This window comes from Oncorhynchus nerka, linkage group LG22 (genome assembly GCF_034236695.1).
Source record: "Oncorhynchus nerka isolate Pitt River linkage group LG22, Oner_Uvic_2.0, whole genome shotgun sequence".
In the NCBI taxonomy this organism is placed as follows: Eukaryota; Metazoa; Chordata; class Actinopteri; order Salmoniformes; family Salmonidae; genus Oncorhynchus; species Oncorhynchus nerka.
Window position 1 is genome coordinate 97275492 of NC_088417.1, and position 23662 is coordinate 97299153.

General features: G+C 44.4%; 1 protein-coding gene across 1 annotated transcript in view; it reads left to right on the top strand.

The window, feature by feature from the left end:
- The first annotated feature begins 893 nt into the window (after positions 1-893).
- LOC115104839 (phospholipid-transporting ATPase IC-like) overlaps positions 894-23662 on the top strand; it is a 71091-nt gene continuing 48322 nt past the window's right edge. The window contains exons 1-3 of the mRNA XM_065007636.1: positions 894-1174; positions 20822-20990; positions 21894-21991. Of these exons, the coding sequence (XP_064863708.1) occupies positions 20849-20990; positions 21894-21991 (240 nt within the window). The 5' untranslated portion in view covers positions 894-1174; positions 20822-20848. The remainder of the gene's footprint in view (positions 1175-20821; positions 20991-21893; positions 21992-23662) is intronic.

The window sequence follows — 23662 nt, forward strand, 5'->3', positions numbered from 1 at the left end:
AACACCCATGTAAAATGAAGGCCTGCAAGCCTACACTTAAATTTAGAAAAATGAATGTAAAATCAAACTAAAAGGGTGTGTAATATAGAAGGGTGGTCAGTGGACATTCTGAACCTTGTTTGAAGTCATTAGGTCACATGACAAATGAGCTATTGAAATTCAAAAAATCTAAATAAATCATTTAAAATAGTGCGAGATGTAAATCGACCAAAGAAAACGTTTTTTTATGTGTGTCTATGCCATTGGGTTAGCTAGAACCAAACGTTTTAGGAGTAATGGTTAAATAGCTATTGAAATTTGAAGAAAATTGATTTTTCACTATGTTGAAGGTCCCTAACTGCTGTTGGTGGAGGTTAGGAAAACTACAGGCGAATATCCAACTTGAAACTGGTTTTACCTCGGTATTTGATTGCATTCTTAACATAGCGATAAATTAGCCTCATAGTCATGTGGTTAATAGCAAAATAACTATAAGAGCATGACATTTACATTAATGTACAAATGTTTATAATAGGAAAACTTTACAATTAAACATGTTATATAATAATATAGCTAATGTCATTGTGAGTTGTCAATGGGGGCAGTCTTTACATATACTTTTATTTACGGATATAAAGCAGTTCATCATGCAACTGATTAATGTCTTGGCTAGATGAGATACACATTGATGTCAATTATTTTATTTGAACCTTTTAGCAAACCCTAACCCATTCCCTTTCCATAGCCTACAGTAACCCTAACCTGCTGCGTAAATTCTCTTAACCTGATACGAAAAGTCAATTCTGACAAACTGTATCCCTTCTAGCCAAAACCTCTTCGTTCCGTTTGATTGGGATTACATCGTTACCCGGTCGGTCACGTGCGTGTCAGTCAAAGATGGGTAGTGTGTAAACTACATGTCATTTCAGCTCCGAAATTCTTTTTTTTGGTCGTTTGTTTTAATGAAACAGAAGGCGTTTTTTTTGTGAAGTTATTTTTAAAACTCATCCTGCCAGGCCAGTTTGTCAAGTTTCAGGGTTGGTATGTAGTCAGGTAGCCATTACGCAGGTAAAGGGAGTGAACAAAACTCCACAATTGTTTGTGGCGAGGACAGAACAAACATGGTACAATAACCAGAAACTGGAAGATCATACGGAAAGAAAAAAAAAGAAATTATCGACATAGAATAATACTGGTGAGTAGTTAGCTGTATTATCCGCCGCCAAATTAAAGTTATTTTCAAGGATTTGTGAAGTGTGACGTTCGCACGTTGACGTTATTTCATCCACTGACAATCTAAAAATCGAAAACTGAATCAAATCGAGGAAATCCACATTTTAAAGGCGATTTAATTGATCACATATTGGCTATGAACAGACCACTTGTGTTATTTCCAGACGTTCTTATACAGATTTGCCTTGTTTCAGTGTAGTTGAACTTTTCCATATCCTTTATTTTACACTTGAATTGTTTGTTAACACTTTATTATGATTCCCTACACGGGATGTGAATGACATTTCATTGTAGTCTTGATACTCTTCCTGGAGACGGTGTCTCGACACACGATCTATAGGGTTGCTTCAGAATGGAGAAGGGTCACTCTTTTTATATAAACACTCAGCATAGGCAGCTGACAATGGCCGTCAGGCGCTAGAGTCTTGGATTGATGTGCATTCCCGGTAATACACACCTGGCCCCTTTGGACCGGCTCGTACATAAAGCATAAATGCATCATTTTCCTCAACTAGATTTAAAAGCGAGCCGTGGGGAAAAAAACAGGAATAATGTGTACCTTCTTAAAAATGTTTTTTGAAAACAACATTTTCCACCACAATTTTTGGATTTTTCCAGACAATTTAGGATGTTGGCTGAACACTGTGCAACATCCTGCATTTTTTAAAATTAGAACGGTAAACACACACTTAATGGCCAGTTTATTAGGTACACCCATCTACTACCAGGTCGGACCCTCTTTGCCTCCAGAACAACCTGAATTATTTGGGGCATGGTAACGTTCAATTGGTATCAAGGGACCTAACGTGCCAGGAAAACATTCCTCACACCATTGCACCACCACCATCAGGCAGGGTGGGGGCCATGGTCTCATGCTGCATACACCAAATCATGACTCTGCCATCAGCATGATGCGACAGGAACCGGGATTCGTCGGACCAGGCGATGCGCGACTCTCGCCATTCTCCTTTGACCTCTCATCAACAAGCTGTTTTCGACCCCACAGGACTGCCGCTGACTGAATGTTTGTTTGTCGCACCATTCTCAGTAAACCCTAGAACACTGTCTTGCGTGAAAAGCCCAGGAGGCCGTTGCTGAGATAGTGGGACCGGCATGCCTGGCACTGACAATTTTATACCATGCTCAAAGTTGCTTAGGTCACTTTTCTAAAATTCAATCAAGCAGTAATTGGATGCCTGTCTGCCTGCTTTATATAGCAAGCCATATGACTCACTGTAGGAGCGAACCATTTTTTGTGAACAAGGTGGTGTACAGGTGGTGCTATTTAAAGCTAGTTAAGGAAGAAAAATAATGCCTTTGCAGACTGAATCAAATCTAATTGTATTTGTCACATGCGCTGAATACAACAGGTGTAGACCTTTACTGTGAAATTACTTACATACAAGCTCTTAACCAACAATGCAGTTGGAGGATGCTTTTTGTACGAGCCTGTCCACAGGTGATGCAAGTGTATTACTAGGAATGCAGATCTAGATGCCACCGTTTCCCGCAGAGGGAAAGACTGCGGAGTTGCCTTGTGAGAGCAGCAACAACAACTGATCACTTTCTACCACTGCAATAGGTCAGTCACCACCTTGTTAGCCTGTGGCTCGGGGTCCAGTTTCAGGCCACAAAACCCCATAGGTCACGAACACAGATTACTCGACCTCTGCTAAATGGGGGATGATATTACATGTGATGGATTGGCCGTTCGAACAACTGACAATTATAATGGACGGCTTGAGGGTTAATGCACTTCCTGAATGTGTTCCACATGGGTAGCTTCAGGTTGAACATGTGGCTTTTCCAAGCAGGATGTAGGGTTTAAATGGTTCGACAGGATGAATATGTATTTACATGTAATGTTACTCTGAGTGTACATAGTGTACTGGAACAACAGATTAATTCCTGAGCGTAGTGTTTCTCTGAAAGTAGTGTCGCTCTGAGTGCTCGTTAATATTGTAACAGATAAGCCTTCTTGTGGATGACTTCCTCTTCTTCTATGTTTCCAGTCCGCATCCCAAATTACTCTATTTCCTGTATAGTGCTTATAGGAGTCTGGTCGAAAGTAGGGCATTATATTTACGAAATAGGGTGCCTTGTAATTTTAATGTCCTCCACCCCTATTGTATATTCCTCCCAGCCAGTCAGTGAAGTGTTCCTTAGAGGACAGCCTGAGGTAGGGCCAGTCAGTGAAGTGTTCCTTAGAGGACAGCCTGAGGTAGGGCCAGTCAGTGATGTGTTCCAGACAGCCTCAGTGAGTCAGTGAAGTGTTCCTTAGAGGACAGCCTGAGGTATGGCCAGTCAGTGATGTGTTCCTTAGAAGACAGCCTGAGGTAGGGCCAGTCAGTGATGTGTTCCTTAGAGGACAGCCTGAGGTATGGCCAGTCAGTGATGTGTTCCTTAGAAGACAGCCTGAGGTATGGCCAGTCAGTGATGTGTTCCTTAGAAGACAGCCTGAGGTAGGGCCAGTCAGTGATGTGTTCCTTAGAGGACAGCCTGAGGTAGGGCCAGTCAGTGATGTGTGTTCCTTAGAGGACAGCCTGAGGTATGGCCAGTCAGTGATGTGTTCCTTAGAAGACAGCCTGAGGTATGGCCAGTCAGTGATGTGTTCCTTAGAAGACAGCCTGAGGTATGGCCAGTCAGTGATGTGTTCCTTAGAAGACAGCCTGAGGTAGGGCCAGTCAGTGATGTGTTCCTTAGAGGACAGCCTGAGGTAGGGCCAGTCAGTGATGTGTGTTCCTTAGAGGACAGCCTGAGGTAGGGCCAGTCAGTGATGTGTGTTCCTTAGAGGACAGCCTGAGGTATGGCCAGTCAGTGATGTGTTCCTTAGAAGACAGCCTGAGGTAGGGCCAGTCAGTGATGTGTTCCTTAGAGGACAGCCTGAGGTATGGCCAGTCAGTGATGTGTTCCTTAGAAGACAGCCTGAGGTATGGCCAGTCAGTGATGTGTTCCTTAGAAGACAGCCTGAGGTAGGGCCAGTCAGTGATGTGTTCCTTAGAGGACAGCCTGAGGTAGGGCCAGTCAGTGATGTGTGTTCCTTAGAGGACAGCCTGAGGTATGGCCAGTCAGTGATGTGTTCCTTAGAAGACAGCCTGAGGTAGGGCCAGTCAGTGATGTGTGTTCCTTAGAGGACAGCCTGAGGTATGGCCAGTCAGTGATGTGTTCCTTAGAAGACAGCCTGAGGTAGGGCCAGTCAGTGATGAAGAGGACAGCCTGAGATGGCCTCAGTGATGTGTTAGACGACAGCCTGAGGTATGGCCAGTCAGTGATGTGTTCCTTAGCGACGTAGGGCCAGTGATGTGCTAGCCTAGGTAGGGCCAGTCAGTGATGTGTTCCTTAGCGACAGCCTGAGGTAGGGCCAGTCAGTGATTGTGTTCTTAGAGGACAGCCTGTAGGGCCAGTCAGTGATATGTGTTCCTTAGACGACAGCCTGAGGTATGGCCAGTCAGTGATGTCGACAGCCTGAGGTAGGGCCAGTCAGTGATGTTAGACGACAGCCTGAGGTAGGGCCAGTCAGTGATGTGTTGTTAGGACAGCCTATAGGGCCAGTCAGTGATGTGCTTCAGCCTGAGGTAGGGCCAGTCAGTGATTGTGTTCCTTAGAGGACAGCCTTTTGCCAGTCAGTGATATGTGTTCCTTAGAGGACAATGGCCAGTCAGTGATGTGTTCCTTAGACGACAGCCTGAGGTAGGGCCAGTCAGTGATGTGTTCCTTAGAAGACAGCCTGGTAGGGCCAGTCAGTGATGTGTTTTAGAGGACAGCCATTCCAGTCAGTGATGTGTGTGATGTTGTAGGGCCTCAGTGACGTGTGTTCCTTAGAGGACAGCCTGAGGTAGGGCCAGTCAGTGATGTGTGTTCCTTAGAGGACAGCCTGAGGTTCAGTGATGTGTTCCTTAGAGGACAGCCTGAGGTAGGGCCAGTCAGTGATGTGTTCCTTAGAGGACAGCCTGAGGTAGGGCCAGTCAGTGATGTGTAGAGGACAGCCAGTGCCAGTGTGATGTGTGTTCCTTAGAGGACAGCCTGAGGTAGGGCCAGTCAGTGATGTGTGTTCCTTAGACGACAGCCTGAGGTAGGGCCAGTCAGTGATGTGTGTTCCTTAGAGGACAGCCTGAGGTAGGGCCTAAGACAGTACAGTATGAAGATAGGTGGAGACTGCCTCTCTGTTAACGCTTGTAGGCGACGTTGGCTAGCTAAGCTCGAGCGCAGGAAAGCTTCATTGTGTCTACCTGTCATCTTGCGCCGAACTGTGTCAGTTTGTCGCGGGGTTGGAGTAATAACATGTTAAACTATTCAAGACATTGCTTCATATATAGGTTGTGACTTTTAGCTTTTGAGAAAATTAACCATTTTTAATGGAAGAATTTTTCACTACTTCTCAAACCCCGAACTGGTCTGCTTGATCTGTTTCGCAAGCATTCCCAGAAGTCTCGTGATGTTGTGCCTATGGGTTTTGAAAAAGTCTGTGGCAGGGCTTCTTGTTATTGTTTATTATAGATGTGAAATCTACACCCTAGTTCAGACATGTTGAGGGCTACAAGTCATGTCACAATGTAAGGTTGAACCATGCAATAGGCCAACTACTTGTTCATAAAGATTTGTACACGTTTTACTGCGTTTGCCCAGGAAGTTATGTTGATTTGACAGGGATAGCAAAACAGTTAAGTCTTCAACTGTCAGACATAAGGTGAAGTGTTGTGGTTGTTGAGTCTCTTGTTAGTTACGTGACAGACCGAGCTGACCAGGTTGTTGAGTCTCTTGTTAGTTACGTGACAGACCGAGCTGACCAGGTTGTTGAGTCTCTTGTTAGTTACGTGATAGACCGAGCTGACCATGAGGGTGAAGGCTGGTGATGGAGACTATAGGCAAAGCAAGTCTGTCCCCATGTTTCTCTCCGTATGGAAATAAATGGCCCTAGAAAGTGTACCAAGAAAGCAAGATTTGAATCTTGACTTGTAAGGCAAATGTTGTGAATTGAAGTATTTTCTTTAGCTTGAAGACGGACCTCTCCTCCGCTACTACTCTCAAATGTCGTTATTTTGCCATCATTGTAAGCCTGCCACACACACACACACACACACACACACACACACACACACACACACACACACACTATACGATACATTTATTAAACATAAGAATGAGTGTGAGTTTTTGTCACAACCAGGCTCGTGGGACGTGACAAAGAACTGTTATAGGACCAGGGCACAAATAATAATGTAATAATTGTGCTCTTTATTTAACCATCTTACATATAAAAACCTTATTTGTTCATCAAAAATGGTGAATAACTCCCCACAGGTTAAGGAGAAGGATGTGCTTGAAAGGATGCACACAACTCTGCAATGTTGGGGTGTATTGGAGAGAGTCTCAGTCTTAAATACGTTTCCACACACAGTCTGTGCCTGTGTTTATTTTTCATGCTAGTGAGGGCTGAGAATCCACTCCCACATAGGTATGTGGTTGCAAAGGGCATCAGTGTCTTAACAGAGCAATATGCCAAGGCAGGATAGTCTGGCAGTGGCTTCTGATTTTAAATATAATATTCACAGAACCGATGAGGCTCTGTTGTTCAGATAACGGAAAGTGGACTGGAGTCGGGGCATGAAAGGGATAACGAATCCAGTTGTTTGTGTCATCCGTTTCGGGAAAGTACCTGCGTAATTGCGCACCCAACTCGCTCGGGTGATTTGCTATATCACATTTGACATTGTCCGTAAGCTTGAGTTCATTTGCACACAAAAAAATCATACAATGATGGAAAGACCTGTGTGTTGTGTTCCTTGTTAATGCAAACAGAGAAGAGCTCCAACTTCTTAATCATACCCTCAATTTTGTCCCACACATTGAATATCGTTGCGGAGAGTCCCTGTAATCCTAGATTCAGATCATTCAGATGAGAAAAAACATCCCCCAGATGGGCCAGTCGTGTGAGAAACTCGTCATCATGCAAGCAGTCAGACAAGTGAAAATTATGGTCAGTAAAGAACTTGAAGCTCGTCTCTCAATTTAAAAAAAACGTGTCAATACTTTGCCCCTTGATAACCAGCGCACTTCTGTATGTTGTAAAAGCGTCACATGGTCGCTGCCCTTATCATTGCATGTGCAGAAAATACACGAGAGTTCAGGGGCCTTGCTTTAACAAAGGTAACCATTGTCACTGTAGTGTCCAAAATGTATTTCAAGCTGTCAGGCATTCCCTTGTCATCAAGAGCCTCTCGGTGGATGCTGCAGTGTACTCTAGTGCCGTCGGGAGCAACTGCTTGCACTCACATTAACACTCCACTGTGTCTCCCTGTCATGGCTTTTGCGCCATCAGTACAGACACCAACACGGGCAGCAGCTACGTTTGGCTACATACAGACCGTTAGTGGAATTCCCGCGAGAGCGTAACGGTTAATGTGATTGGATGTTCATTATTTGACTAGGCTACCTGTATTTGACATTGTGTTGTTATTTCACTGAACACTAGATGGTTACATTTTATGTTTGGCAGTGAAACGAGGCTACTCAGGCGAGGGGAAAAAAATATAAATGGACTGTTTTAAAATGTGGATAAAATTATGTGAATCACGTTTTTATTTGGCGTACCCTCGACGGCTTGCACGTACCCCAGTTTGGGAATACCTGGTCTAGTAGGTAAAGAGGACTGTGTTTCCTGTTAGGGTCGAGTGGGTAAAGAGGACTGTGTTTCCTGTTAGGGTCTAGTGGGTAAAGAGGACTGTGTTTTCTGTTAGGGTCTAGTGGGTAAAGAGGACTGTGTTTCCTGTTAGGGTCTAGTAGGTAAAGAGGACTGTGTTTCCTGTTAGGGTCTAGTGGGTAAAGAGGACTGTGTTTCCTGTTAGGGTTTAGTGGGTAAAGAGGACTGTGTTTCCTGTTAGGGTCTAGTGGGTAAAGAGGACTGTGTTTTCTGTTAGGGTCTAGTGGGTAAAGAGGACTGTGTTTCCTGTTAGGGTCTAGTGGGTAAAGAGGACTGTGTTTCCTGTTAGGGTCTAGTAGGTAAAGAGGACTGTGTTTCCTGTTAGGGTCTAGTGGGTAAAGAGGACTGTGTTTCCTGTTAGGGTCGAGTGGGTAAAGAGGACTGTGTTTCCTTAGGGTCGAGTGGGTAAAGAGGACTGTGTTTTCTGTTAGGGTCTGGTGGGTAAAGAGGACTGTGTTTCCTGTTAGGGTCTGGTGGGTAAAGAGGACTGTGTTTCCTGTTAGGGTCTAGTGGGTAAAGAGGACTGTTTCCTGTTAGGGTCTAGTGGGTAAAGAGGAATGTGTTTCCTGTTAGGGTCTGGTGGGTAAAGAGGACTGTGTTTCCTGTTAGGGTCTAGTGGATAAAGAGGACTGTGTTTCCTGTTAGGGTTTAGTGGGTAAAGAGGACTGTGTTTCCTGTTAGGGTCTGGTGGGTAAAGAGGACTGTGTTTTGTTTCCTGTTAGGGTCTAGTGGGTAAAGAGGACTGTGTTTCCTGTTTCCTGTTAAACTCCGTGTTTTAACCCCTGACCTCGCCCCTCAGGGGAGCATTAGCATTTGGGTGAGGGACAGTTGGGCCATGTTAAATATCTAGATGGGGGCGGGAAGCCTTAGTTTATTTGAATTATTTCACCTTTATTTAACCGGGTAGGCTAGTTGAGAACAAGGTCTCATTTGCATCTGCGACCTGGCCAAGATAAAGCAAAGCAGTTCGACACATACAACAACACAGAGTTACACATGGAGTAAAACAAACATACAATCTTTAGTGAAACTCTTGTCTCAGGTTCCAAGCCAGGCAGGCAGCGAGCCAGGTATGTGAGGCAGGCAGCCAGGTATGTGAGGTAGCCAGGCAGGCAGCGAGCCAGGTATGTGAGGCAGGCAGCCAGGTATGTGAAGGCAGGCAGGCAGGCAGCCAGGTATGTGAGGTAGCCAGGCAGGCAGCCAGGTATGTGAAGGCAGGCAGCCAGGTATGTGAGGCAGGCAAGCAGGCAGCCAGGTATGTGAGGTAGCCAGGCAGGCAGGTATGTTAGGCAGGCAAGCAGGCAGCCAGGTATGTGAAGGCAGGCAGGCAGCCAGGTATGTGAGGTAGCCAGGCAGGCAGCCAGGTATGTGAGGTAGCCAGGCAGGCAGCGAGCCAGGTATGTGAGGTAGCCAGGCAGGCAGGCAGCCAGGTATGTGAGGGCAGGCAGCCAGGTATGTGAAGGCAGGCAGCCAGGTATGTGAAGGCAGGCAGGCAGGCAGCCAGGTATGTGAAGGCAGGCAGGCAGGCAGCCAGGTATGTGAAGGCAGGCAGCCAGGTATGTGAGGGCAGGCAGCCAGGTATGTGAGGGCAGGCAGCCAGGTATGTGAAGGCAGGCAGCCAGCCAGGTATGTGAAGGCAGGCAGCCAGCCAGGTATGTGAAGGCAGGCAGGCAGCCAGGTATGTGAAGGCAGGCAGGCAGCCAGGTATGTGAAGGCAGGCAGGCAGCCAGGTATGTGAAGGCAGGCAGGCAGCCAGGTATGTGAAGGCAGGCAGGCAGCCAGGTATGTGAAGGCAGGCAGGCAGCCAGGTATGTGAAGGCAGGCAGGCAGCCAGGTATGTGAAGGCAGGCAGGCAGCCAGGTATGTGAAGGCAGGCAGGCAGCCAGGTATGTGAAGGCAGGCAGGCAGCCAGGTATGTGGAGGCAGGCAGCCAGCCAGGTATGTGGAGGCAGGCAGCCAGCCAGGTATGTGAGGTAGCCAGGCAGGCAGCCAGGTATGTGAGGTAGCCAGGCAGGTATGTGAAGGCAGGCAGCCAGGTGTGTGAAGGCAGGCAGCCAGGTGTGTGAAGGCAGGCAGCCAGGTGTGTGAAGGCAGGCAGCCAGGTGTGTGAGGGCAGGCAGCCAGGTGTGTGAGGGCAGGCAGCCAGGTGTGTGAGGGCAGGCAGCCAGGTGTGTGAGGGCAGGCAGCCAGGTGTGTGAGGGCAGGCAGCCAGGTGTGTGAGGGCAGGCAGCCAGGTGTGTGAGGGCAGGCAGCCAGGTGTGTGAGGGCAGGCAGGCAGTGAGGCTCCTTTTGAAAGGTGTTCCCAACGCACTGCCATAGCAAGGCCGACGGATACCACCAGAGATCACGACAAACCGCGGTATGTGTAGAGCGAAGTGGAGGAGGACAGTGACCCCCTCAGAGGGCTCTGGTCTAAAGTAGTGCACTATATAGGGAATAGGGTTCCATAGGGCTCTGGTCTAAAGTAGTGCACTATATAGGGAATAGGGTTCCATAGGGCTCTGGTCTAAAGTAGTGCACTATATAGGGAATAGGGTGACATTTGTGACGCAACCCAAAAGTCACATTTTATATTTAGTCCATCCCACTGATTTTAGTGGTCGTGAATCTCAGGGAATATCTCTGTGGGTCTAGAATACAGTTGCTGCCTTTTTGATTTCGATTGTGGTAAACTGATTTGTTTGAGTGAGTTTGGGGATGTTCTCCATGCGGTGATCCATGTGTTCGAGCTCTCAGAATCATAGAATAGTAGGATCGTCGTGACAGTGTAAGGTCAGAGGCTCGCTGTACATTAGAAGTGCATTCCTCGTTCTGTTCTCTGCCAGAAAACACATTTTTCTTGTTCAAGATTTGAAATGTAATGTCTTAAGAATTTGGAAAAACAAAACTTTCACAACACTCGTTATGTCTCAAGTACCGTACACAATCAATTCACAACATTCAAAATACTTCAACGTGCCACGTTAAGTTTTGTCCTGAATTTGATCATAACATTTGGGATGATAGACGTACTCCTTGTACAGTTGTCAGTCTACAGTCATGTTATAGGGCCTATACGCTGCTCAATGTCTCCTCCACAAGCATTCTGGTGTTTTTTTATTCAGGAATTTGTTCTCAAATCACAGCATGGTCATAGACTACTGCCAGGCAGACTGCTAGATCGTCATATTTGATTTATTTAGTAGTTTATAGTCTTTACACAAGATGATAATGGAGCCTGCCGGGTGACGCAGTGGTCTAAGGCAGTGCTAGCTGTGCCACCAGAGACCCTGGGTTCGGGCCCAGGCTCTGTTGCAGCCGGCGACCGGGAGGTCCATGGGGCTACGCACAATTGGCCCGGCATCGTTAGGGAGGGTTTGGCCGGCAGGGATATCCTTGTCTCATCGCGCACTAGCGACTCCTGTGGTGGGTCGGGGCGCAGTGCCCGCTGACCAGGTTGCCAGGGGCACGGTGTTTCCTCCGACACATTGGTGCGGCTGGCTTTCCGAGTTGGATGTGCGTTGTCAAGAAGCAGTGCTGCTAGGTTGGGTTGTGCTTCGGAGGACGCATGACTCTCGACCTTCGCCTCTACTCTCGACCTTCGCCTGTACTCTCGACCTTCGCCTCTACTCTCGACCTTCGCCTGTACGGGGGTTGCAGCGATGAGACAAGACTCTACTAATTAAATACCACGAAATTGGGGAGAAAAAAGGGGTAAAAAATAACCTATTTTAATGGAGACGAGTTGCATGACCAATAATCTGTCCGTTCTCCCGGAGTGTGCTCTTGTCAACTTCCCTTCATGGATTTGAAACAAAATAACTGGTAGCCTATATGGAAACTCTAGTTCATGCTTGGACCAATCCGCTACTTAGTATTTGTGGGGAGTATGTGTGGGGAGTATGTGTGGGGAGTAGTGAATGGGCATGTTTTAAGCAGATACATTTTGTCTAGGGAGTGACCATCATTGGTCACCGCCTTTTCAAAGTGTGTTGCATTATGGGGATAAAAAAAAAATCCAACTTGCATGTCGACTGCAGGAATTTAACGAACACCATTTTATCAAAGGTCATGCAGTTTTTAAAGACTGTCCTTCAAGTTGCTTCTCACCAACTAGTACCATGCAGCAATCGCCTGCTTAGTGGGAGGCCCTATTTGTCGACCAATCACTCTTTGTTTTCTGTGTGACCCATGCGAACGTCGCCAAAGACATCACTCAGACAGGAACCAACTTTACTAATGCTACAGGGATACAAATTAAAGTGTTATGAGACCTCTCTCTCTAACCAATGAATTGGACACCCATTATGTTTTCAGTTTCAGTCTATGATTTGGGGGATAAAGCTTATTTTTCACATTTTATTTTTGTAAATTAACCTCTTTTATATAAACAATAGCAGCTACGTTGACACTGCAACATTGATCATAGCCTTGCTGTTGGAAAACTACTTCAATGTTGGACTTTCGGCTGTCGCAGATGCAACCCCCCCCTCCCAACCCCGACTTAATTTGGCAACTTTTGTTTAGTTGGCTTCGTTAGCCTTACTACTTGAACACACCCATTGAGTTCCCACTTCAGGAGGAAGGAGAGATTATTCAGACCACTAAGCACTGCACAGCAGGAAGGAATGGTAGTGGAGCTCTCTGTTAGTGTGACATCACTGCAGACAGGGAGCGAGAGACCTTGCTTAGTTAGTCAAATAAGGGTGCGGCCTACCGACAACCTAGCTGTGTGCACCTCTCCCCTTGGGTGTGGAGGTTAAGGTTGGTTCTACCTTTTTTAATTTATTTAAAAAATATATTTTTTAAACTTTTATTTAGTAAATATTTTCTCAACTCTATTTCTTGAACTGCATTGTTGATTTAAGGGTTTATAACTAAGCATTTCACAGTAAGGTCTACACTTTAAACATTTGATTTGATGGGCCTCCCGAGTGGCACAGCCTTCTTAGACACTGCATCACAGTGCTAGCTGTGTCACTACAGATCCGGGTTCGTTTCCAGGCTGTCGTCGTAGCCGGCCGTGACCGTGAGACCCTTAAGGCGGCGCACAATTGGTCGGGTTAGGGGAGTAAAAATCTTACGCGAGCAAGGAGGCCTACAAACCTGACTCAGTTACACCAGCTGCGTCAGGAGGAATGGGCCGAAATTCACCCAATTCACTCAATTTATTGTGGGAAGCTTGTGGAAGGCTACCCAAAACATTTGACCCAAGTTAAACAAATTTAAAGGCAATGCTACCAAATACTAATTGAGTGTATGTAAACTTCTGACTCACTGGGAATGTGATGAAATAAATAAAAGCTGAAATAAATAATTATATTATTATTCTGACATTTCACATTCTTAAAATAAAGTGGTGATCCTAACTGACCTAAGACAGGGAATTTTTACTCGTATTAAATGTCAGGAATTGTGAAAAACTGAATTGAATATATTTTGTATGTAAACGTCCGTCTTCAACTGTAAATGTAGGAAGTAAGTGTGTGTGACTAGGTGTTGTGTGTACCCAGGAAACAGACACCTTTCCTTAGGCCAGCTCCTTCTTGACGTCTTGGTCGGCCAGTCCAAGCAGCTTATTATTTGTCCCGATGGTGACCAAAACACATGAACAAAAAGGAAAACTACCAAAGGCAGTTTTGGGGCGGCAGGGTAGCCTAGTGGTTAGAGCAGTTCAAACCCCCGAGCTGACAAGGTACAAATCTGTCGTTCTGCCCCTGAACAGGCAGTTAACCCCCTAGGCCGTCATTGAAAATAAGAATTTGTTCTTAACTAGTTAAATAAAGGTAAAATAAAAATACCCAAACTAAAGACTCAAATACAAAAGAACGACTCTGCCAGCTGGGACACTGACTGACCATCACCTTAAATGACAGCACCTGGTGTACCTATCAAGGCATCCTTCTGCATTTGGACATGGTTAGTGCTGCCACCTGGGGTGCAGTGTGGAAGTGCATCAAATTAAATGAAATCTAATTGTATTAGTCACTGGGTGTCGAATACAACCCGGTGTAGAGGTTCCAGTGAAATGCTTACTTATGAACCCCTAACCGACAGTGCATTTTCAAAAAAAAAATACAGTTAAGAATAAGAGATAAAAGTAACAAGTAATTAAAGAGCAGTGGTGAAATAACAATAGTGAGAATATATACGGGGGGGGGGGGTACCGGTACAGAGTCGATGTGCGGGGGCCACTGGTTATTTGAGGTAGGATTTACATGTAGGTAGAGTTATTAATATTAAAGTGACTATGCATAGATGACAACCGAGAGTAGTAGTGGTGTGAAGAGGGGGGAGGGGGGGGGGGCACACTGCAAATAGTCTGGGTAGCCATTTGACAAGATGTTTAGGACTCTTGTGACTTGGGGGTAGAAGCTGTTTTAAATCCCTCTTGGTCCTAGACTTGGTGCTCCGGTACCGTTTGCCGTGCGGTAGCAGATAGAACAGTGTATGACTAGGGTGGCTGGAGTCTTTGCCATTTTTTTTAGGGCCTTCCTCTGACACCGCCTGGTATGAAGGTCCTGGATGGCAGGAAGCTTGGCCTCAGTGATGTACTGGGCCGTTCGCACTACCCTCTGTAGTGCTTTGCGGTCGGAGCCTGAGCAGTTGCCATACCAGGCAGTGATGCTCTCGATAGTGCAGCTGAAGAACCTTAAGAGGATCTCCGGACCCATGCCAAATCTTTTCAGTCTCCTGAGGGGGAATAGGTTTTGTCGTGACCTCTTCATGACGGACTTGGTGTGCTTGGACCATGTTTGTTGGTGATGTGGACACCAAGGAACTTGAAGCTCTCAATCTGCTCCACTGCAGCCATGTCGATGAGAATGGGGGGCGTGCTCAGCCTTTTTCCTGTAGTCCATAATCCTCTCCTTTGTCTTGATCACGTTGAGGGAGAAGTTGTTGTCCTGGCACCACACGGCCAGGTCTCTGACCTCCTCCCTATAGGCTGTCTTGTCATTGTCGGTGATTGGGCCTACCACTGTTGTGTCATCAGCAAACTTAATGAAGGTGTTGGAGTCGTGCCTGGCTGTGCAGTCATGAACAGGGAATACAGGAGGGGACTGAGAACGCCTGTGTTGAGGATCAGTGTGGCGGATGTGTTGTTACCTAGCCTTACCACCTGGGGGCGGCCCGTCAGGAAGTCCAGGATCCAGTTGCAGAAAGTTTTTAAAAAGTATGTTCATCTCTAGGAGACAGAGCGCGTCGACCTTCCTGAGCGGTATGACAGCTGCGTGGCCCCATGGTGTTTATACTTGCGTACTATTGTTTGTACAGATGAACATGGTACCTTCAGGCGTTTGGAAATTGCTCCCATGGATGAAACAGACTTGTGGTATACAATTTTTTTTCTGAGTTCTTGGCTGTTTTCCTTTGATTTTCCCATGATGTCAAGCAAAGAGGCACTGAGTTTGAAGTTTGAAGCCTTGAAATGCATCCACAGGTACACCTCCAATTCACTCAAATGATGTCAATTAGCCTATCAGAAGCTTCTAAAGCCATGACATCATTTTCTGGAATTTTCCAAGCTGTTTAAAGGCACAGTCAATTTAGTGTATGTAAACTTCTGACCCACTGGAATTGTGATACAGTGAATTATAAGTGAAATAATTTGTCTGGAAACAATTACTGGAAAAATGTGTCATGCACAAAGTAGATATCCTAACCGACTTGCCAAAACTATAGTTTGGTATTTGTGGAGTGGTTGAAAAAGGAATTTGAATGACTCCAACCTAAGTGTATGTAAACTTCCGACTTCAACTGTAGGTGGTCCAGAGGTCCTTTCCCTCTGGTTGCCTGATTGATTTTAACATGATGATAGAAATTTGGTAAAAACGGATTTAAGTTTCCCTGCATTTAAAGTCCCTGGCTACTGTGAGCGCTGCCTCTGGGTGAGTGTTTTCCTGTTTGCTTATGGTGGAATACAGCTCATTCAATGCTGTCTTAGTGCCTAACACCTAAAGTACATCACATTATCAAACTAATTCAAATATGATGCAGCCTTTTCTTTCTGATTTTTGTAACTGTTTAACAAAAAGCTTGTAAAAATGGACTTGTAATTCAGATCAAGTCGCTTATCAGTTTGGTGTGAATGTTTTCCTTCAGTGCTCTATTTGAATTAAAGAGAGCAGGTCATGTAGTGGTTTTGGGGTATGTAACAGGGTTTTTTGTTTCGGTGGGTGTGAGGAGGTAATTACTGGAACATGTCAGACTTTATAATGGGAGAAAAACACTCCTCAGTCATGACCTCCTCACCAAGAGACTAAAAGACCTTGCTGCCAAAAGGCTATCACTGAGTTACTCAGAGGCACGCTCAGAGGCACGCTCAGAGGCACGCTCAGAGGCACGCTCAGAGGCACGCTCAGAGGCACGCTCAGAGGCACGCTCAGAGGCACGCTCAGAGGCACGCTCAGAGGCACGCTCAGAGGCACGCTCAGAGGCATTTTAGGATGTTTGACCATTACCCATTTTTTTTTAAAGCTATACTCTAACAAGACATTGAACGCCATATGAGTTAACTATATGAGTTAACTATATGAGTTAACTATATGAGTTAACTATATGAGTTAACTATATGATAGTGTGTTAACTATATGAGTTAACTATATGAGTTAACTATATGATAGTGTGTTAACTATATGAGTTAACTATATGAGTTAACTATATGAGTTAACTATATGAGTTAACTATATGATAGTGTGTTAACTATATGAGTTAACTATATGAGTTAACTATATGATAGTGAGTTAACTATATGAGTTAACTATATGATAGTGAGTTAACTATATGAGTTAACTATATGATAGTGTGTTAACTATATGAGTTAACTATATGATAGTGAGTTAACTATATGAGTTAACTATATGATAGTGTGTTAACTATATGAGTTAACTATATGAGTTAACTATATGATAGTGAGTTAACTATATGAGTTAACTATATGATAGTGTGTTAACTATATGAGTTAACTATATGAGTTAACTATATGATAGTGAGTTAACTATATGAGTTAACTATATGATAGTGAGTTAACTATATGAGTTAACTATATGATAGTGTGTTAACTATATGAGTTAACTATATGATAGTGAGTTAACTATATGAGTTAACTATATGATAGTGTGTTAACTATATGAGTTAACTATATGAGTTAACTATATGATAGTGAGTTAACTATATGAGTTAACTATATGATAGTGAGTTAACTATATGAGTTAACTATATGAGTTAACTATATGAGTTAACTATATGAGTTAACTATATGATAGTGTGTTAACTATATGAGTTAACTATATGAGTTAACTATATGATAGTGAGTTAACTATATGAGTTAACTATATGAGTTAACTATATGATAGTGTGTTAACTATATGAGTTAACTATATGAGTTAACTATATGATAGTGTGTTAACTATATGAGTTAACTATATGAGTTAACTATATGATAGTGAGTTAACTATATGAGTTAACTATATGATAGTGTGTTAACTATATGAGTTAACTATATGAGTTAACTATATGATAGTGAGTTAACTATATGAGTTAACTATATGAGTTAACTATATGATAGTGAGTTAACTATATGAGTTAACTATATGATAGTGAGTTAACTATATGAGTTAACTATATGATAGTGAGTTAACTATATGAGTTAACTATATGAGTTAACTATATGATAGTGAGTTAACTATATGAGTTAACTATATGAGTTAACTATATGATAGTGAGTTAACTATATGAGTTAACTATATGAGTTAACTATATGATAGTGAGTTAACTATATGAGTTAACTATATGAGTTAACTATATGATAGTGAGTTAACTATATGAGTTAACTATATGAGTTAACTATATGAGTTAACTATATGAGTTAACTATATGAGTTAACTATATGAGTTAACTATATGATAGTGAGTTAACTATATGAGTTAACTATATGAGTTAACTATATGAGTTAACTATATGAGTTAACTATATGAGTTAACTATATGAGTTAACTATATGAGTTAACTATATGATAGTGAGTTAACTATATGAGTTAACTATATGAGTTAACTATATGAGTTAACTATATGATAGTGTGTTAACTATATGAGTTAACTATATGAGTTAACTATATGAGTTAACTATATGAGTTAACTATATGAGTTAACTATATGATAGTGTGTTAACTATATGAGTTAACTATATGATAGTGTGCTCTGTGTATTATTGGTAGTAGTAATCTACATTTATATCATGGCACAAAATGCTTACCTACATATTATTGGCTCAAAAAATATCCCAAGTTGTTGTGCTGCCATTGCTGTTTTGGATTTGGCAGTGCAGTTGAGTGGACATGGGACAGGGAGAAGAGTTTTCTTTTTAAAAGTCTAGTTCAGTGATTAATTTCCATCAATTAAAAAATATATATATTTATATATTTTTTTACCTGAGCTGGAATAATGGCAGACTGACTTGACATTTCTGGCTGTGGTTCTACTGTGATTTGTGATGGGTGTAGTTTGGCATGTGTCGAAGAGGTAGCTCTACAGAGCAGTGTAGTCACCTGAAGAGGCTGTCTGCATCCCAAATAGCAACCTACATTTACCCTATATAGAGCACTAGCCCTGGTCAACAGTAGTACATCCCAAATAGCAACCTACATTTACCCTATATAGAGCACTAGCCCTGGTCAACAGTAGTGCATCCCAAATAGCAACCTACATTTACCCTATATAGAGCACTAGCCCTGGTCAACAGTAGTACATCCCAAATAGCAACCTACATTTACCCTATATAGAGCACTAGCCCTGGTCAACAGTAGTGCATCCCAAATAGCAACCTACATTTACCCTATATAGAGCACTAGCCCTGGTCAACAGTAGTGCATCCCAAATAGCAACCTACATTTACCCTATATAGAGCACTAGCCCTGGTCAACAGTAGTGCATCCCAAATAGCAACCTACATTTACCCTATATAGAGCACTAGCCCTGGTCAACAGTAGTACATCCCAAATAGCAACCTACATTTACCCTATATAGAGCACTAGCCCTGGTCAACAGTAGTGCATCCCAAATAGCAACCTACATTTACCCTATATAGAGCACTAGCCCTGGTCAACAGTAGTGCATCCCAAATAGCAACCTACATTTACCCTATATAGAGCACTAGCCCTGGTCAACAGTAGTGCATCCCAAATAGCAACCTACATTTACCCTATATAGAGCACTAGCCCTGGTCAACAGTAGTGCATCTACAAAGTGTGTCGTTTGAGACGCAGATGCTTTCTGTCTGTAGATCACTTCTTTGTCTCTGGGTTTAACTTTAGGAATGCGGTTGCTGCCTTGCTGATCAACCTCATTGCCACCAACTTCTTAAAACTGGTAGGGTTAGTGACTGGGAATGGAAATTCACCTGGGCTATTTGTCTATATTTAAACCTCCTGTTGCCTTAAGGTTTTATGTAGTTGAAAGAGATGGGGGGGGGGGGGGTTATTCTCTTTTAGTTCAGTTTTTTAGTTTTATTTTTGCTCATGGTTCTACGCTACAAATGTTACAAAAGTGTGTGTATACTTTCTCCAAAATCATGGGCATTAATATGGAGTTGGTCCCCCCTTTGCTGCTATAACAGCCTCCACTCAAAATGTTGCCACACAGTTTTGGAAGCACATAATCGTCTAGAATGCCGTTGCTTGCTGTAGCGTTAAGAGTTCCCTTTCATTGAATGAAGGGAACTACCCTGAACCATGACAAATTCAGCCCCAGACCTTTATTCGTCCTCCACCAAACTTTACAGTTGCCATTATGCATTGGTGCAAGTAGCGTTCTGGCATCCGCCAAACCCAGATTTTTCAGTCAGACTGCCAGATGGTGAAACGTGATTCGTCAATCCAGAGAACGCGTTTTCACTTCTCCATTTCAATGGCGGCGAGTTTTCCACCTCTCCAGCCGACGCTTGTCATTGCACATGGTGATCTTAGGCTTGTGTGCGTCTGCTCGGCCATGGAAATCCATTTCACGAAGCTCCCGGCGAACAGTTATTGTGCTGACGTTGCTTCCGGAGGCAGTTTGGAACTCGGTAGTGAGTTTTGCAACTGAGGACAGATGATTTTTACATGCTACGCGCTTCAGCACTGTGAGCTTGTGTGGCCTACCACTTCGCAGCTGAGCCTTTTTTGCTCCTAGACATTTCCACTCCACAACAACAGCGCTTACTGTTGACCGGGGCAGGTCAAGCAGAGCAGAAATTTGACGAACTGCCTTGTTGGAAAGGTGGCATCCCAAGATGGTGGTGGTGCCATGTTGAAAGGCACCTGAGCTCTTCAGTACAGGCCATTCTACTGCCTGTGTACAGGCCATTCTACTGCCTGTGTACAGGCCATTCTACTGCCTGTGTACAGGCCATTCTACTGCCTGTGTACAGGCCATTCTACTGCCTGTGTACAGGCCATTCTACTGCCTGTGTACAGGCCATTCTACTGCCAGTGTTTGCCAATGCATGGCTGTGTACTCCATTTTATACTCCTGGCAACAATGTGTGTGGCTGAAATAGCCGAATCCACTAATATGGAGGAGTGTCCACATACTATTGGCTATTTAGTGTATCTAGTATGACACAAACATTTTATCTTGTGTATGACACGAGTGCTTTAGTTTCCTTGTCAAAGACTGAAATCTAAGTGGACTTGACTGTTTAGTGCACTTCAAGTCCTCTGACATGCTTTGTGAATGTGAAACCGGTTTTGCTTTGGAAGAATGAGTTGGCAAAATAATTAGCAGGAATCTGTGGCTATTTCAAAATACTCCTCGGTGAAAACTCTCTCTCTCTCCTTTTTTCCACCCTCCCCTTTCTCTCTCTCCTATTCCACCCTCTACTTTCTCTCTCTCTTCCACCCTCCCCTTTCTCTCCTGTTCCCTCAACCCCCTATCCCCCTCCCTCACCCCCCAGTGGGCGACCTCCAGACGTTTCTCCACTATGAGTCGGGAGCGAGCAGACTCCCAGGGGTCACTTGGGCCTGACGATGAGGTCATGCCATATAGTGACGACGAGACAGATGATGAGTTGGACCCCGGCTCAGACGAAGAGCGGCCACAGGTCGAAGAGGCCAAGAGCACCGGTAAGAGACTGGGAGCAGACATACACACACACCTCATCCATTAGACAATCATCTGAGAAACCACCCTTAATAATGGTAATACCACCTTTTGATTCATTTGGAAATGTACCAGTTTCACCATTCAGCTGCCATGTTCTGTCTGCCCTGTTGTTTCCAGAGTCTTGACTGTCTGCCCTGTTGTTTCCAGAGTCTTGACTGTCTGCCCTGTTGTTTCCAGAGTCTTGACTGTCTGCCCTGTTGTTTCCAGAGTCTTGACTGTCTGCCCTGTTGTTTCCAGAGTCTTGACTGTCTGCCCTGTTGTTTCCAGAGTCTTGACTGTCTGCCCTGTTGTTTCCAGAGTCTTGACTGTCTGCCCTGTTGTTTCCAGAGTCTTGACTGTCTGCCCTGTTGTTTCCAGAGTCTTGACTGTCTGCCCTGTTGTTTCCAGAGTCTTGACTGTCTGCCCTGTTGTTTCCAGAGTCTTGACTGTCTGCCCTGTTGTTTCCAGAGTCTTGACTGTCTGCCCTGTTGTTTCCAGAGTCTTGACTGTCTGCCCTGTTGTTTCCAGAGTCTTGACTGTCTGCCCTGTTGTTTCCAGTCTTGACTGTCTGCCCTGTTGTTTCCAGTCTTGACTGTCTGCCCTGTTGTTTCCAGAGTCTTGACTGTCTGCCCTGTTGTTTCCAGAGTCTTGACTGTCTGCCCTGTTGTTTCCAGAGTCTTGACTGTCTGCCCTGTTGTTTCCAGAGTCTTGACTGTCTGCCCTGTTGTTTCCAGAGTCTTGACTGTCTGCCCTGTTGTTTCCAGAGTCTTGACTGTCTGCCCTGTTGTTTCCAGAGTCTTGACTGTCTGCCCTGTTGTTTCCATAGTCTTGACTGTCTGCCCTTTTGTTTCCATAGTCTTGACTGTCTGCCCTTTTGTTTCCAGAGTCTGGTTGGAGAGTCAAAGCAAACGACAGGGCCTTCTGTAACCTGCCAGAGTTTCAGAAAAAATATTTCTTGTGTCTCAAGAAGAGTAAATATGCAGTAAGTTCCCTCTCTCCCAGTTCCACCTAGAACTGCTGGTTCAAGCCTAGGTCTTGTTCGTTAGGCACCACACGAAGGCAATGGACAGAAACAGGAAAGATGTACCTGGACTTGTCCAATAAAAAACACATGTTTTAGATTCCCAATTGTAAAAGGGTTTAAAACCGTTTATAGTTGCATGGCCTCATGAACACCAGCCTCATGAACACCAGCCTCATGAACACCAGCCTCATGAACACCAGCCTCATGAACACCAGCCTCATGAACCCTCATGAACACCAGCCTCATGAACCCTCATGAACACCAGCCTCATGAACCCTCATGAACACCAGCCTCATGAACCCTCATGAACACCAGCCTCATGAACCTTAATGAACACCAGCCTCATGAACCTTAATGAACACCAGCCTCATGAACCTTAGTGAACACCAGCCTCATGAACCTTAGTGAACACTAGCCTCATGAACCTTAGTGAACACTAGCCTCATGAACCTTAGTGAACACTAGCCTCATGAACCTTAGTGAACACTAGCCTCATGAACCTTAGTGAACACTAGCCTCATGAACCTTAGTGAACACTAGCCTCATGAACCTTAGTGAACACTAGCCTCATGAACCTTAGTGAACACTAGCCTCATGAACCTTAGTGAACACCAGCCTCATGAACCTTAGTGAACACTAGCCTCATGAACCTTAGTGAACACCAGCCTCATGAACCTTAGTGAACACTAGCTTCATGAACCTTAGTGAACACCAGCCTCATGAACCTTAGTGAACACCAGCCTCATGAACCTTAGTGAACACTAGCCTCATGAACCTTAATGAACACCAGCCTCATGAACCTTAATGAACACCAGCCTCATGAACACCAGCCTCATGAACACCAGCCTCATGAACACCAGCCTCATGCACACCAGCCTCATGAACCTTAATGAACACCAGCCTCAGACTGAGTAAAGCAAAGTATTGACTAATGAAACCGGTATATATTTGTTTAGGAGTAATGCCAGTTGCTGGCAGGAGCGTGACAATAAAGGGTAAACACAGAGGTCGGTAGAAACCGGTAGAAACCGATCGCTGTAATGTGCTTAGGGGGAGCACAGTGTCGTCCCTTAAACAAGCCCATATTTCCAGTACGGTAGGAGATAAAAGGCCAGTGCTTTGTGGAGATTTTTTTTCTGTTTGCATACTATTACGTACTTTCCAATGTTGTCATCGTTGACGCAGTAGTAGATCCAGTAGTAGATCCAGTAGTAGATCCAGTAGTAGATCCAGTAGTAGATCCAGTAGTAGGTCCAGTAGTAGGTCCAGTAGTAGGTCCAGTAGTAGATCCAGTAGTAGGTCCAGTAGTAGATCCAGTAGTAGATCCAGTAGTAGATCCAGTAGTAGATCCAGTAGTAGGTCCAGTAGTAGGTCCAGTAGTAGGTCCAGTAGTAGGTCCGGTAGTAGGTCCGGTAGTAGGTCCGGTAGTAGGTCCGGTAGTAGGTCCGGTAGTAGATCCGGTAGTAGATCCGGTAGTAGATCCGGTAGTAGATCCGGTAGTAGATCCAGTAGTAGATCCAGTGCATCATGGACAATAAGGAAGTATGTTATTTTATTTGATCCTTTCTGGTTGTCCCTACTTCCTCCTTCCTGTGCTGATGTGTCTGTCAGATTGTCCTGAACACTTTG